Below are 16775 nucleotides of genomic sequence, written 5' to 3' on the forward strand. Positions count from 1 at the left end.
CTGTGTGATTATGTGTTTGGTTTGCTGTCGTGGTAGGTCTATGTGAGACAGGAATTGTAGTGAGTGTGGTTTCCTTCTCCTCCTGACTGGTTATGCCAGTACTGAGTTGAGAGAGCTTAGCCTCCAGTTCGGCTATATGGTTGCATCTCTCACATGTGCTGGAATTTGTTGGGAGGAGGAGAGGGTTGTCTGTGTACATGAGGCAGTTGTAACATTGCCTCAAGATTCCCAGATTCACCAGCTGGACCGGAGAGGAGATTGACAACTGACCTTTGGACATGCTAGAATAATATTGGGAATTCCTTAATAATTGAAAACCAGGGCCAGTGGGGAGTGAGGGTGTAGTGCTTTTAATTTTTAGTGCTGACTTATATAATTGCTTTAGTGAGCAAGTGCCAGGTAACTTAAGTGCAATGTGTTACAGGTAACTTAAATGCAAAATGACAAACAGTAACTTTCTTTCAAGTGAAACAAGGAAATAAGTACAGTAAGCAATGCAGATATCACTAGTGATCCACAGAAGCTGTGAGAAGCCGCGTATTAGGTGGAATTAGCGTTCCAGGAAATAACAAGCAAACAAACAACAAGCATATAAACAAAGCTAGATTCAGCAGGCCTGGATCTAGTCTATGCTACAGCAAACAAGGTGTACCAATTTCAGTAAGATACAGTTCAAATATTCAGGCACTATAAACCTTTAACCAGAAATTCCCAGCTCAGAAGGGCAGAGTCCAGCCTCTTCTCCCACAAGAGTGCAGACCACAAACCTTCTTAATGTAAAATAACTGGCCTGAAGCCCAAGTGCTTAAACCAGAACTAATACACTTTAAGAATAACAGACACTGGGCTCTCAATCAGCAGTTCCCAACTTAGAAGGATGAAAGCTACCTGTCCTGCCACCACAGTGCATGCCACAAACCTTCCTAATGTAAAACAACTGGTCCGAAGCCCAAGTGCTTAATCCAAAAGACTTAGAGTGATAGCTACACTGTAATCAAGTTACTACCAAGCAGTAATAAATACAATTGAATACTTTAGAGAATGCCTGGATTAGTGCTCAAGTTACACAAACAAAGCTAGATCCAGCAGGCCCGAATCCAGTCTATGCCACAGCAAACAAGGCGCACCAACTTCAGTAAGAAGCAGTTCAGATATGCATGCACTATAAGCCTTCAACCAGAAATTCCCAGCTCAGAAGGGCAGAGTCCAGCCTCTCCTCCCACAAGAGTGCAGACCACGAACCCTCTTAATGTAAAATAACTGACCTGAAAGCCCAAGTGCTTAAACCAGAATTAATACACTTTTAGAATAACAGACACTGAGCCCTCAATCAGCAGTTCCCAACCTAGAAGGATGTAAGCTACCTGTTCTGCCACTACAATGCAGACCACAAACCCTCTCAGTGCAAAACAACTGGTCCGAAGCCCAAGTGTTTAAATCAAAAGGCTTAGAATGAGTTACACCAAGCAGTAATAAATACAATTGAGTACATTTAAGATGATGCAAAAGTAAAAAAAAGTAGGTAGAAACACAAGTACAGTAAAAGCAGATGAAATCTTTTTTTTTTTTTTCTGAACAAGTGCTGAGATCAAAGAAACAGATTTGAGTGCTGAAACTAGAAAACTGGCTAGTTATAAGAAAAAAAAACTAAGCTAGAAGGCTTCCCTCCAACACAGAAGGGCTTGGGGGCTCAGAAGCTAACAAATAGTCTATACCACTTAACAGGAAAGGCAGGAAACAAGGTTAAATTTTTTTTTTTTTTTCTGTTTCCCAGATGCTCTCTTTGTACACAGTAGGAGTGCCTGAAATCAGAATATGATCTCACTGCACTCAGTTGAGTGAGCAAATGAGATGGGCCCAGAAGGAGTATCCAAACACAAATTTACAAGAGGGGCGGGCAGTTGCAAGGCCACTAAGATTAACACCAAAACAAAAACAGGGTGGGTGGGACTAACTGAAGAGCAGATTACTAACTAAGATTAATGCTACTCAATGCCAGAAGTCTAAACCTCAAGATGCACGCACTCGAAACTCTCCTTAGCATGGAGAACATCGATATCTGTGCAGTAACAGAAACCTGGTTCAGGGCTCCTGAGAGCACCCCAGCACTACCAGGTTATACCTCATACCATGCTTTTCGGCCCCAAAACTTGGACCGAACCACTAAAGGAGGGGGAGTATCGATATTCATCAAAGATACCCACACCTCCAGGTTGGTGGCAAAGCACGAAGCATCAGAGACTATCCATGTGCAACTAACAGTGGGTAAAACTGCCTTCCAGTTTATAGCCTGCTACAGACCACCCTCCCAAACCCAGGAACCCCACTCGGCCTTTCTGAGAACACTGGAAAATATGAAGGTCTCTCCAAACACCATTGTATTGGGCGACTTCAACTACCCAAACATAGACTGGGAGCATTACTCTAGCTCCAACACCCTAGCCCAAAGGTTCCTAGAATTTATAAACTCAAATGCTATGGAACAACTTGTTACCACTCCCACAAGAGGGGAAACATACTGGACCTGATCATCACCAACATGGGGACTCTATGCTCCAGAACAGAAGTGTATCCCTCACTGGTAAGATCAGACCATAAACTAATCTCACTGGATATTCACATCCCGACCCCAACCCCTGCCCAGAAAACCACAGTGAAAAACTTCTCTAAAGCAAATTTCACACTCCTCAAAACTGAGGTGGAATCTTTCAAAGCCCCCGGGCCTGTGGAAAATACGGCCCAGACCGCAGAATCCTTTATAAACGCATTCTATGAACACCTTCTGGAATGCATGGATCATGCGATCCCAAATAAAACCAAGACCCAATCCTCCAAAGGCAGACGTCCTGTCTGGTGGACCCCAGCCATAAACAAACTATACAATAGAAGGAGGAAGCTACTAAATGATAGAGCAAAATCCCAAAAGGGAAGGCATCACTGATCAGTATTAGCAAAAACTACGGGCACACATAAAATTGTCTAAGGCCAGCTTGAGAGAAAAATTGCACAGGACACTAAGGATAATCACAAGGCTTTCTTTAGTTATGTTAGGAACCTGGGTGGTAATTCCCAGATATGCTCAGAATTAGTCCAAAATGACAAAAATACACGAACCCACAGACATTGCCAACATCCTAGCTGACAGGTTCAGCGCAAACTTCTCCCCCCCCCTCCCCACCAAAAGGGCAAATATCTATCCCAGCAGAGTGCTGCCCCCCTGACATCTCAGATGCTCAGGTAAGAGCCGCCCTCTCCAAAGCAAAAAACACAGCATCAATGGGACCAGATTTTGTCCCGGGCTGCATCCTACATGAACTCCAAGAAGAGCTAAACCCAAACATAAAACTACTGTTCAATCTCAGCCTTGCTACAGGATATGTGCCCAAAGAGTGGCGTACAGCAACAGTGGTCCCTCTCCATAAAGGTGGTGCCTCAACGGATCCTGGAAACTATCGTCCCATAAGCCTGATTAGCTTGGTCTGCCAAGCTATGGAAAGGATCATCATGGACCTCATAAATAAAGATATTGGGGACCTACAAACACTGGATCCTACCCAGTTCGGCTTTGTTAAGGGCAGATCCTGCCTCTTAAACCTGGTTGATTTCTTTGAAACCGTCACCAAGGCCACTGACGAGGGGAAGGTGGTCCACACAGCCTACCTGGACCTCGCAAAAGCCTTCGATACAATACCCCACTCGGGCATTATAGATAAGCTCACCAGCTTAAATATAAACCCCTATGTCACTAGATGGATTGCAAACTGGCTCAATGACAGAACCCACATGGGTAGAATTGCTGGAGCCATGTCAGACTCCAAACCAGTTACAAGTGGTTCATAGGTTCATAGGTTCATAGGTTAGTACTAGGCTAACTGCCCTTGTGAGCCATTGTAAGCCTAGCCAATTATCCCATGTGAGACTCAAACCCTGCACCTTGTGTTTGTAAGGCAAACACCTTAACCATTAGGCCACCCTCCCAACCTTGTGGTGTCCCACAAGGCTCAGTACTGGGACCTCTCTTGTTCGGTATATATTTCTCGGAGGTACAGGCCAACACGGAAGGACTGCGGCTGACCAAGTTCGCAGATGACTGCAAACTGGGTGCCATAATCGACTCTCCAGCTGACACAAGCATCCTCCAAAAGGGCCTCATAGAAACAGACAACTGGTGCCACAGCCATGGCCTCAAGCTAAATGCCAAAAAGTGTATAGTCATCCCCTTTGGCAAAAACAAAGTGCCCACAAATTACCACATAGGTGGTAATCCATTAAGTACAGAAGAAGTAATTAGGGACCTGGGGACCCAAGGTGATAGCAATCTCTCATTTGACAACCACGTGGCCAAAGTGGTTAGAAAAACATTTTATATAGCCCACCTAATCATGAAGGGATTCACATCTAGATCAGGGAGGTCATCGTGCCTCTTTACTCATCCCTCATCAGGCCCATAATTGAGTACAATGCCCCTTTGGGATGTACCTTACCAGACACCTGCAGCAACTGGAAAGACCCCAAAAGTACCTCACCAAGAGGATCAAAGGGCTCAAACAGATGCCATATGCTGCCCGGTTAAAGAAACTCCAGCTCTACTCAGTGGCATACCGCCTGTTCAGAGGCGATCTGTGCCTGACGATAAAGCCATGTCCAACCCGGAATTAATGGACATGCTGCACCTCAGAAAATCCAAATCCCATCGAGCTACGCTCGAGAGACTTGAACCTCAGCACTGAAATAAATAGGACATTCTGGAGGGACAGATTCATAACCCAGAGGCTCCCTTCACTCTGGAATAAAATCCCAGTCCAGGTTAGGCAGAGTCCCTCATTGACTCTCTTCAAGAGGAATCTTGATGAGTGGATGGGAGATCGTAGGTTTACCCCCGGGTATCACTTCTGTGTCACTGTTAGACAGAGGCACAGTATACTAACCTCGAAAAAGGGCATAGCAAAATAAATTTAAAATGGGTGGCGAAAGCCAAACACATTCTGGCTAGGCTTATAAATGCCCTAGGGCAGATAGCCTAGTATGAACCTATGAACCTATAATTTTTACCACATATTGATAATCTTTAATGCTATGTGGTCATCTTTTGAACTAATAAACATTTTTGCATTCAAACTCACCTCTGTGAATTAATGCTAAAACAGTTAAATATTTAGATAGAAATATTAAAATTACATTAGAAAATCCACTTACCAGATAAAAATGGAGTTTTGGACAACCCATATATCCCAAGCAATAAAAGAACCAGAAGAAACAGACGTGTTCTCCGTAACGAATCTGCAGGGGAAAAAAAACATTTTTAAAATGTCAAAAAGTATGCTATGAACACAATGAAACAGGCAAAATGCCCCCAATGCCCCAGAATTTAATGTGGGCATCTAACTTACCAGATGACTTCTGCGTTAATGCCTGTGCTTTCAAAAAACCCTCAGCAAAACCTGTTTTAAATGCATCCTGCTGGCCTTCTGGGATGTTCTTAGTTTTCATCAGTTTCTCTAAACTGTCAACATCTGGTGCACGCTCTCTTAGTAAAAAACCCTAAATGAACAAAACACAGCTATATAACATAACTGAAAAGTTATATAGAAAACACAAAGTACAGTTACAAGACTTCACCGAAGCAGTACATAACGGGTGCTAGTTCTTGCAAAAGTCTGCCATTATTTGGATAGTTCTCAAGGCTCTGACTCAATCTACAAGCACCTATTCAACTCAGAATGCTCCCTCCTTATCTCCATCAGTTTGGCAGAGATTATAATGCCACTCCCTCCATACAGTCTGCCATTCTTCAGCTAAAATATAAGGAAATGCAATGAAACATTTCTGCTCTCCTAACATCTGATATAAAGAGAAGATGCACAACATCAAACCAAATCCGAATAATGCTCTGCGTCTGCTTTCTAAAGTCCTCATAAAAAAGGCTAAGCGACCAAGAAATGTGGAAAGGCATACCCCCCTTCTGTAAAGGTAAGATTCAAAAACTTGTTAAATCAAGTACATGTACTGGCCCTATTCAGAGGGCCTTTGCAGCAAATTGCTACTGTTAACACCAGATAGAATGGAAGCAAGAAAAACAGGGAAAGCACAAAAACAAAGTTATGATCTTCTACCCATTGAAAGATCATCATAGTGGCTGAGAAAATTCAAGACAGTCATTCAGCATAGTTTTGTGGGGGTAAAAAGACCCAGTCTGTATCAGTATGTAAAGGGCGTGTGGTACACCATGTAGTTGAACCTATATAGCACAAATGTCAGATGGGAATGAGTTCTTAAAAAGAAGACTGAAGATGTTGCCATGGAGGTTGATTAAGCCCTAAAAAGAACTCTTAACGGATTAAAACCACCAAAGTGTTTCACTCAATTCAGTTAAGTCAATTTAAACTTAAAATGACAAGCATTTATGATAGCCAACCTTTCTTCAAGTTCAAGAAATATAAAAACATGGTGTGTGTGTTTTTATATAGATATATAAATAGATATATATATATATATATATATACACACACATCTACACAAAGATATCAAATCCCAACATACACTGATCCCATGCTGTTAATTATATTTTAGATAATGCAACCTTTTTAAGGCGTGGTTTAATGCAGCAGTGTCTATTAAAGAATACCCATACAGCTGATCCTAATAAATACTGCCATCTTGTTCCCATGGTCAACAGCCCATTTGCTTTCCAGCCACCTTTACTAACTTTATTACATCTAGCCGAAAAGTACAGTTTTGTGACCATAATCCCCATAAAGTGGAGATATCTGAAAAGAAGGATCGCTGCTGCAGTATCACTAATGACGTGCATAATATAGCATTCTTCCCTGCAGCCTGACTTCCAAAGCCTTTGATGTCCCCAGTGTAGCACTGGTCCGTACATCACACAGGAACAGCGGTAGAAAAATAGGACAATGAAAAGAAAATGCAAATTAGGCCATGTCAACTTAATTTTTGTATTCATCTATTTGTAGAAAAGGGTGCTACTAAAAAGTCTGTCTGCCAAACCCTACAATAGAACCCCCCACACACACCTTGTCTGGTTAGACCGCATTTCCTCCATATGCTGAGGCAGTACAGAAGGAAATCAGGAGGGTGCTCTGTTCCCCATGGTTCCTACCCTATAAAACTTGTCAGGAGCTCGAGAAAAAAAAGTTTTGTACCTACCATAACGTTCCATGTTAGTTGTCTTCATCTCGCCTTCCTTCTTGCTGGTTGGTTGGCATCGGAGCACTCGGCCATCTTCAGTAGCTCGAGAGCGGTTTACTGGCTCGAGGCTACCCCTTATCCAATAATGCCTAACGATAGCTACCCAGATCTCGTTTGAAATAGCTAACTCCAGACATAAAGTACAGTTTTGTACCTACCATAAATGTAGATGTTCGAGTGCTCATACAGCTGCAGTCATAACAGATGGGTTATTCCTGCCGTCAGGCGGGTCCTCGGTCGGCCGAATTCCAAAGTCTAGGTCCGGCGTCGGTTGTCGTCGCTTCTTCCCTGACGTCAGTGCGGCAGGGGTACAAAAGAACCAGATGTCAGGTGCCCCCAGAAGGAAGGCAAACATAATGTTATGCAAAGATGCAATGTTGATAAATCAAAAAACAGTAGTTGCAAGCAAATACACCATAAAAGAATACCCCAAAAAGGTTGTATGAAAAGTGTTTGTCATAAGGCCTGTCCTAAGAGGGGATGGAGGGAGGGCAACCTGGACTGCAGCTGTATGAGCACTTGAACATCTACATTTATGGTAGTTACAAAACTGTACTATGTTCATCGTGCATACAGCTGCAGTCATAACAGATGGGTAGAATCCCAAAGCTAAGTAAGGGTGGTAGGCACTAAGTGGAACTAGGAGGGGCTAGGATGCCCTGCAGGACTGCTGTGGCAAAGCCCGCTCTAGATTTTGAGTATAGTGGGAGGTGATGGTGCTTGGAGAAAGTGTGCACTGAACTTCAGGTGGCTGCTTCCAAAATGTCATTGGTAGGGACCCCCCTGAGGAAGGCTGCAGAGGTAGCTGTGGCTCTGGTGGAGTGGGGTCTGATGCATGCAGGCACAGTTTTTCCATGAAATGAGTAACAAAAGCATATGTAGTGGGCTATCCATTTTGAAACTGTCTGTTTGGAAATAGCCTTTCCTTGAGCACCTGCAGCATAGGACACAGAGTTGCTCAGATTTCCTGAATGGCTTTGTACTGTCCAAGTAGTAACGAAGTTGTCTGTGAATGTCCAAGGAATGTAGTAGTCTTTCCCCTTTGTTTTGTGGATTAGGATAAAAGGTAGGTAAGTGGATAGTCTGAGTCAAAGCTACACTGGATACTACCTTTGGCATAAAGGTAGGGTTGGTTCTTAAGGAAACTCTGTCCTGATGGAAAATGATGAATGGTTGCACAGCCATGAGGGCCTGTAGCTCCGAAACCCTGCGAGCTGAGGTGATAGCCAGCAGAAAGGCCGTTTTCCATGACAAGTACTGTAACTCTGATGAAGAAGCTGGCTCGAAGGGAGGAAGGGTCAGCTTTTCCAATACAAAGTTGAGGTCCCAAGCAGGGACTGGTGGTTTCCTTGGGGGGTTTATATTCTTTGCCCCTCTGAGGAACTGCCTTAAGAGAGGATGAGAGAATAAAGGAGGATTTGTGTTGTATTGTGCAGAAATGGCTGAAGCGTGGATTTTGATGGAGGAGAAGGAAAGTCTTTTAGTTATGTACTCACCATAACTTCAGATGTTTGGGATCCATCTCGCCTACATTCTGAATGATGGGTTCGGAGCCGATCCCTCGGCTCCGACTCGGCACGCTTATGCCAAAGAGCGAAGTCTCTTATTGGCTGAGCTTACTATATCCCAGGATGCACCACCATCAGTCCCCCAGATCTAGTTTGTCCGCATACATGCACACATGCATACCCTGCTTATATAACATCGTCAGATGAAACAAGATAAAAACAGTGGAACTCAAAACCGTTCTATCTCTTCTGATCTGCAAGGCAGGGGGAAGGAGGGTGGGTATCAGGAATGTAGGCGAGATGGATCCCAAACATCTGAAGTTATGGTGAGTACATAACTAAAAGATGTTATGTGATCCTATCTCGCCTACATTCTGAATGATGGGACAGCGTCCTAGCACCTGAATCCTGGGTGGCTCACTGGAAAACACTCCTGAGTACCGTGGAACCAAATGAAGCTCGTCCTTTAGATGCCACATCCAATTTGTAGTGGGAAATGAAAGTGTGCGGGTTGGACCAAGTAGCATAGCACAAATTTCGAAATAGCGAGCTTGGAATGAAAAGCTATAGAAGTAGCCATAGCTCTGGTAGAATGAGCTTTGATAGATGATGCAAGTTGCTTATTGGAAGAAGAATAGGCCTGAGTTATGCAATCTCTGATCCATTTTGAGATTGTAGCTTTTGTGATGGTTTGGCCCAATTTATTATCTGAGAAGGACACAAACAACTGGTCTGACTTACGAGTTGCTGAGTCCTGTCTAAATAGAAGCGTAGTTGCCTGTGAACATCCAATTTATGGAGAGTGTATTCTGCTTCATTAGAGAATTTTGGAAAGAAAACTGGTAGTTCTAGAGATTGTTGAAGACAGAAACTAGAGCAGACCTTCGGGACAAAGGATGGATTAGGCCTAAGAGATACTCTATCTTTGTGGAAAATCAGATATGGTAGTTTAATAGACAGGGCTTGAAGCTCTGAGACTCTTCTTGCAAGTAATAGCCACTAAGAATGCCGTTTTCCATGACAGATATTTTAATTCACGTAGCAGCCGGTTCAAAGGGGGGACGTTAATGCGAAGCACTAAATCAAGATCCCACGGAGGTGCAGGATGAAAAACTGGTGGTCTTAACAGACTCGCACCTTTAATGAATGTTTTGCATAGCCTGCTGCTCATCAAAGGAGGATCCGTGGATTCATGGAATTTAGAGATAGCAGCTAGTTGAACTTTAATAGTTGAGACAGAAGATCCCTGATTAAATAGGGATGTTAAGAATTTCAAAACCTCTGGGACCGGAGCAGTGATAGGGTCTAAGCCCTTGAGTTGAGCCCAGATAGCAAACCTCTTCCACTTACTGAGGTACAATTTGTTAGTGGTGGGTTTGTGGGCCGAAGACAAAATGTGAACAACTTCCGGGTCTAGTGTGTGTCTTCTAACTAAGGTCGGAAGTGGAGGAGCCAAGCTGTCAATTTCAGAGATTGAAGGGACTGATGCCAATGTCCCGACTGATGGATTAGCAAATCCGGGATCAGGTCTAAGGTCCACGGATCGTCCACTGCATGCTTTTTCAGGTAAGGAAACCATATCTGACGAGGCCAGTATGGGGCAATCAGAATCATTGAAGACCTTAGCTGAGAAGCTTTTTGAATGACTTTGGGAAGGAGTGGAATTGGAGGAAAAGCATAAAGCAACCCTGTTGGCCAGGGTTGTGCTAGAGCATCCATGGCGGTACTCCTGATGTGGAATCAAGGAGAAGAACCTTTGGCACTTGGTGTTTTGTGGAGTCGCAAATAGGTGCAGCACGGCGTCCCCATCTCTTGAAAACCTGGGCTGCTACTGTGCGGTTTAGAGACCATTCGTGAGGAGAGAATTGTCCTGCTTAATTTGTCCGCCAATACATTTGACTTTCCGGGATGTGGGTAGCTACCAAGAAGCGGTTGGTAGCTACAGCCCATTCCCACACTCTCATGGCCTCTCTGCAAAGGGGATACGATCTGGTCCCTCCTTGTTTGTTCAGATACCAAACCACCGACATGTTGTCTGTGTGGATGGCGATGATGCCCTGAGGAAGGAACTTGTGTAAGGCCTGTAGGGATAGAAGTACAGCCCTCATCTCCAACACGTTGATGTGGAGAAGAGCTTCGTCCGGAAGCCAGGAGCCCTGAACTAGCCTGCCCAGACAATGCCCCCCCCACCCTATCTGGGAGGCATCTGTCGTCAGGGTAACCACTGGAGGGGGGAGAACAAAGGGTTTTCCCTGATCCAAGTTGGATGTCTGAAGCCACCAGCGCAGGTCCCTTTGCATGTTTCCGTAATCATGATGTGATGATTGAGGGAAGATCTTGAAAGGACCATTGAGTTGATAAGAGCCACTGAAGAATCCTCATGTGTAACCTTGCTAGAGGAACTAAAAGTACCGTGGCAGACATTGAGCCTAGAACCTGTAGGACCATCCTGGCTGGGGCTTTGGATCTCGAGATCAGAGCTTGAACTTGGCCCTGTAAGGTTGGATCCTTTCGGCAGGAAGAAAGACACGCATCAATCTTGAGTCTATCTCTGCTCCTATAAACTTTATGCTGAGAGGGCAGCAAGACAGACTTTGACCAATTGAATGTAATCCCCAGGGAAACACCCAGGAGATGGTGGCTTTGAGGTTGTCCATAAGTAGATGCCTGGTGGTGGCAGTCAGGAGCCAGTCGTCGAGATAGGGAAACACTTGGAATCCAAGGCTCCTCAGGTGAGCCGTCACTACTGCCAAACACTTGGTGAACACCCTGGGGCTGTGGTGAGACCAAAGGGCAGAGCACAAAATTGGTAATGACTGGCTCCCAGGCTGAAGCGCAGATACCTTCTGGACGCCTGATGTATCGGTATGTGATAATAGGCGTCCTTGAGGTCTATGGAGCACATCCAAACATCCTTCTCCAACAACGGGAGAATGGATTGCAACGTGACCATTCGAATTTGGATTTCGACGGATAGGTTCAGTCTGCTGAGATCCAATATTGGTCTCAGGTCCCCTGTCTTTTTTGGCACTAAAAAGAACCTTGAGTAAATTCCTGATCCGATTTGGTCTGTGGGGACCAGTTGGATGACTCCTTTTTGTAGCAGCTTTGAAGCTTCTGCGGCTGCTATTTCCCTTTGACTGGGTGGTGGGTCCGGGATTCTCTTGGACGGAGGGGGTGAGCATTTGAATGGGATGATGTAACCTCCGGCAATTATCCGAAGCACCCATCTGTCCTGAGTGATTGACTCCCAGGCTTTTAGGTGCTTGGTGAGACACCCGACTGGCTCCGGAGCAGCACAGCCGGGCAATCCCTCATGTCGTGTGGGAGGCTGAAGAGCCACGAAAGGACTCGCGGTCTCCAGAATTGCGGGGCCCTCTGCCGCCTCTGGGACGGCGTCTCCTGAAAAATTTCCCGCCCTCTGCCTCTGGACGGGAATCTTCCTGCTGTTGGGAGAAAAACTTGCGAGATTTTGAACCACATTTTCCCCTCCTTTGGCCTTGGGGTAAGGCCGAAGGGAGTGGAATAACGGCCCCTACGGCAGATAACGTTTTCCCTCTTGCTCACAGCGGTAAGGGTGTCTTTCACCTTGGGTCCAAACAATGAGGACCCATCAAAGGGAGCGTCGTGAAGGAAGACTTGAAGGCCTCCGAACTGACACAAGCGGAGCCAGGCCTGTCTCGTGAGCCACGCCTGTGCCTGCCGCTCTACCCGCCCCTTCGGCCGCATAGGATATGAGCCTCATGGACGAGTTAGCAATTGACGTAAGGATAGCCAACTGAGAGCTAACGGACTGGGCTAGCTGCTCAGGTAGGTTACCCGAGAGGGAATCTGACAACTCCTTGACCAGATCCCTCTGAAGCCTGGTAAAATGTGCCAAATAATTCAGAGACCTTAAGGTAAAGGCCGCTGAAGTCAGGGTGCGCTTCCCGTACCTATCCATACTCCTAGACTCCTTATTAGGAGGATGGATGGGCGTTGAAGCCTCTGCCACGTCCTGCTGTGTAGCAGATGCCACCACCATGGCATCTACAGCCACGCCTTTAGTAAGGAACTCCTTCTCGGGGGGAGCAGATAAGAATTTGTTTGGGCGAGAAGGGACTGGTTCCACAGTATCCGGGTGTTCCCACGCCCTTCGACAAACTAAATCCAGAAGCTCGTCGAAGGGCGGAGATACCCAGGAGGCGGAGGGCTGAGCCCCAAAGGCCTTGAGGAGCACTGATTCGTCCGCAGAGGGGGGTTTGGACATCCAGCCGCCTCGTTGTTTGAGGATCTCTAAGATGTCTGCAAAGGAGACATCATCTGAGGACGACTTAGGGGACCCCTCTGCATCATCCATATCCGTGTCCGATGTGATAGACTCGGGGGAGTCCACGTGCTTCCTCTTGCACGATCTCTTCCTTGGGGTTCCTCTGGAGATGACTCAAGAACCCTCAGGAAGAGGGGAACCCCACTGGGGGTAACCTCAGGCCTCGGGGCTCCGCTGGCTACGGACAGGGAACTGCCAAAGACCCAGTCTCCGCCCAGGAAGGTGCTGGTAAAACCGGAGAGATGGCGAAGAGGATTTGGCCAAGGCACTCCTCATGGCTCTGAAAGCCGGACCTCCAGAATCCTGGGAGCGTCCAGTCTCCGGGCCATGATAGTAGACGGAAGTCCCAGCCGAAGCACCGAGAGGAGGCTCGGAACCGAAAGCATCGGTCCCAAACATCACCCTCGGGTCCAGCCGAAGAAGTCCAGTACCAAACTCGGACCCGAGGGCCCGGTTGGAGTAAGGGTCGGAGCCGACCCTGAGATCTCCACCGGCTCGAAGCACCTGCTCACGGAGCCAAGCAGTCGGAGGAGGAATAGCAATGGGGTGGGTCATGGCCATCGGCTCCGAAGCCAACTGGGTCGGAGCGAAACAAATTTTGGAAGACTGGGGACTGGAAAAGTCTTTGGAGCACCCTGTCTATATCAGAATCCGACATTCAAGACCGAGAGGAAACAGAACGGGTTCGAAGACCTCTCCTCGGCCCCAAGGGACTAGGGGACGGCTCAGGCGACTCGATGAGAATCGGCGCCGAGGAAACGCACACACCAGATTCCATCGGTGCGAGGTAGACTTCGGCGCCGAGGAGGAAGTGTCTGAGCGGGCGACCCTTGTCGGCTCCGAGCAGTGGAGCCGGCGAAGGTGACCCGCCTCGATGCCCCAGCCATCGGCTCCGAAGCCCGAGTCGATACTGGAGGCATCGAGGCAGACCGTTCGACCTCGGCTCCGAAGTCTTTGGAGCCGAAGGAGAGGCCTGCCTAGGTCTCTTGGCAGTCGGATCCGACGGACTGGTCGGAGCCGAAGCCCTTTTCTTTTTGGCAGGAGTGGAGGAAGACAAAGCTTCTTCAAAGAAGGTTTAATCAACCCTTTAAGAATTAATTTATTTTTCCTCTCCTGGAGGACCCTAGAGGAAAAAGCGTGACATACGCTGCATGACTCCTGCAAGTGCTTTGCCCCTAAACAATAAACACAAAGTAGATGGTCATCAGTAACAGACATCTTAAAAGCACATTTAGTACATTTTTTAAAGCCCGAAGGCCTAGGGGCTTGAGACATGATGTTAAACAATTTCTGACAGGAAATTTAACAACTGTAGAATCGCTTATAACAAAAAACCGAAGGCTTACAGAAACAGTGTAAAACACAACCTTGGGTGTAATAACCGGGAACTTTAAAACACTAAAAAGTTCAGTTATACAGTTTGACCGAAAAGGCCCTGGATTGAAAGGGGGGCGAAACAAACTCTACTCAATCACCCACAAGAAATTCCACTACTCAATCGTACACAACAGGTCAGCAAAAGACAGCAATAGCCGTTAAAACGGCTTTTGTGAAATACAAGCACAAAAACTGACAGAAAAAGTAGTTAATAAAAGCTACTCAGCCCAGCCAGCTCGAGACCACGTCCTTGCAGTTAAGCGGCAAACGAGATCTGGGGGACTGATGGTGGTGCATCCTGGGATATAGTAAGCTCAGCCAATAAGAGACTTCGCTCTTTGGCATAAGCGTGCCGAGTCGGAGCCGAGGGATCGGCTCCGAACCCATCATTCAGAATGTAGGCGAGATAGGATCACATAACATCCAATGTTTAACATCTCGGCTAGGTACTGTAAAATTTGAGGTATGTTTATTACCCAAGGATTCTGTCCCTTTTCTTGATTCCAGGCACAAAATCGTTTCCATTTGGCGGAGTACGCCTTTCTAGTAGGTCTTCTGGCCTCCAAGATGACATCCTGCACCTCCTTGGAGAGGAGAAACTGTTGGGAAATCAAGGAATTCTCCATGCAGCTAGATTTAGAGTTTTGAGATGGCTGTGAAGAGTTTTGTAGTTGTGCTGGGACAACAGAAGAGGGACTAGAGGCAGGATCCATGGTGGGGAATGTGTCAGGCTCTTCAGGAGCGGATACCAGTGTTGTCTTGGCCAGTCTGGAGCAATGAGAATCATTATCGGCCTCTCTGCTCTGGCTTTTAATAGAACTTTGGGCAGCAGAGGAAGAGGCGGGAAGGCATAGACTGTCAATGTTGCCCAATTGAAGGAAAGTGCGTCCACTTTCCAGGCCTGTGGATGATAGGTCCTTGAACAAAATTTTTTCAACTGGCAATTTCTGTGGGTAGCAAAGAGATCTATGCCTGGCTGTCCCTATGCCTGAGTTATCTTTGTGAAAACTTGAGGATGCAACTTCCATTCGTGTGGATCTGTCATATTTCTGCTTAGGTTGTCTGCCAGTGTGTTTTCCTTCCCTGGCAGGAATTGTGCCTGTAGTTGAATTTGCAATTTCAATGCTGTGTTCCATAGGGTCATGGCTTGCCTGCACAGGGGGTATGAATGAGTTCCCCCCTGTTTGTTTATGTACCACATCACTGTGGTGTTGTCTGTCCTTATCAATAGCTGGCCTGGATGCAGTAGGTCTTTGAAGGTCATAATAGCCTTTTGCACGGTTAGCATTTCCTTTTGGTTGATGTGAAGGTGCTTCTCTTTTCGGGTCCATTTTCCCTGAATGCACTGATCTGTCATGTGTGCTCCCCAGGCGTAGTCTGAGGCGTCTGTTGTGATGATTTGAGTTGCTTGAGGTACACAGAAAGGAAGACCTGTGTTTCTTTGGCAAGCTTGAGCCCACCACATAAATTCCTTCTGAAGGCATGGAATGGAGTGGTATAATTGCTTCCAAGCTGTGGCTGTGTTGAGACCATAAGTTTTTTAGGTACCACTGTAGCTTCCTCATATGCAGCTTTGCACATGGGATTAGTAGGATGCAAGATGCCATGAATCCCAGAGCCTGCAGGACTTTCCTTGCAGTTAGACTGGTGTAAGTTGCCATTTTTCTGAAGTATTGAGACAGTTGCCCTTGCTTGTCTGGCGTGAGGTAGGCCATCTGGGTGGTTGTATCCAAGCTGGCACCCAGGAAAATTATTTGATGAGGGGGTATTAGTTTTGATTTCTTTTTGCTGACTGTGTATCCCAGGAAGTTCAACAGTTTTATTACAAACGCCAGGTGCTGCAGTAGTATGTCCTTGCTGTCCGCTTAGATCAGGCAGTCGTCCAGATATGGGTAGATTTGTATCTCTTGTAGTCTGCAGAAGGCGATTACTGATGCCAGGCATTTCGTAAACACTCTGGGCGCAGTAGATAAGCCAAAGGGTAATGCAGAGATTTGGTAATGGGTTGAACCTGCAAGAAATCTGAGTCATCTTCTGCAATCCTGTCTGATAGGGACATGCAGGTATGCCTCCTTGAGGTCCAATGTTACCAGCCAAGACTCCTTGCCCAGCATGGGAAGAAGCTGCTGTAATGTGAGCATCTTGAATTTTGGCACCTGTAGGTATGTGTTTAGGATGGATAGGTCTAAGATAGGTCTCCAATCTTTGTCTTTCCTTGGTACCAGGAATAGTCTGGAATAAAACCCTTGACCATGTTCTTTTGCAGGTACCTCTTGAATTGCTTTCATGTCCATGAGAGCTGAAATTTGTTTTTGTGCCTCTGCCCTTTGATTTTGTGGCAGGTTTGACATGCCTCTCATTTTTGGAAGGGT

General features: G+C 46.2%; 1 protein-coding gene across 3 annotated transcripts in view; it reads right to left on the bottom strand.

Moving 5' to 3' along the window:
• The window catches only part of YME1L1 (YME1 like 1 ATPase), a 1802807-nt gene that overhangs the window by 1136633 nt on the left and 649399 nt on the right, over positions 1–16775 (bottom strand). For all 3 annotated transcript variants that reach the window (XM_044064545.1, XM_044064544.1, XM_044064543.1), the window contains 2 exons: positions 5391–5541; positions 5197–5280 (listed from right to left, as the gene is read on the bottom strand). In XM_044064545.1, the coding sequence (XP_043920480.1) occupies positions 5197–5280; positions 5391–5541 (235 nt within the window). The remainder of the gene's footprint in view (positions 1–5196; positions 5281–5390; positions 5542–16775) is intronic.

This window comes from Protopterus annectens, chromosome 3.part0 (genome assembly GCF_019279795.1).
Source record: "Protopterus annectens isolate FY-2018-M chromosome 3.part0, PAN1.0, whole genome shotgun sequence".
Lineage (NCBI taxonomy): Eukaryota > Metazoa > Chordata > Ceratodontiformes > Protopteridae > Protopterus > Protopterus annectens.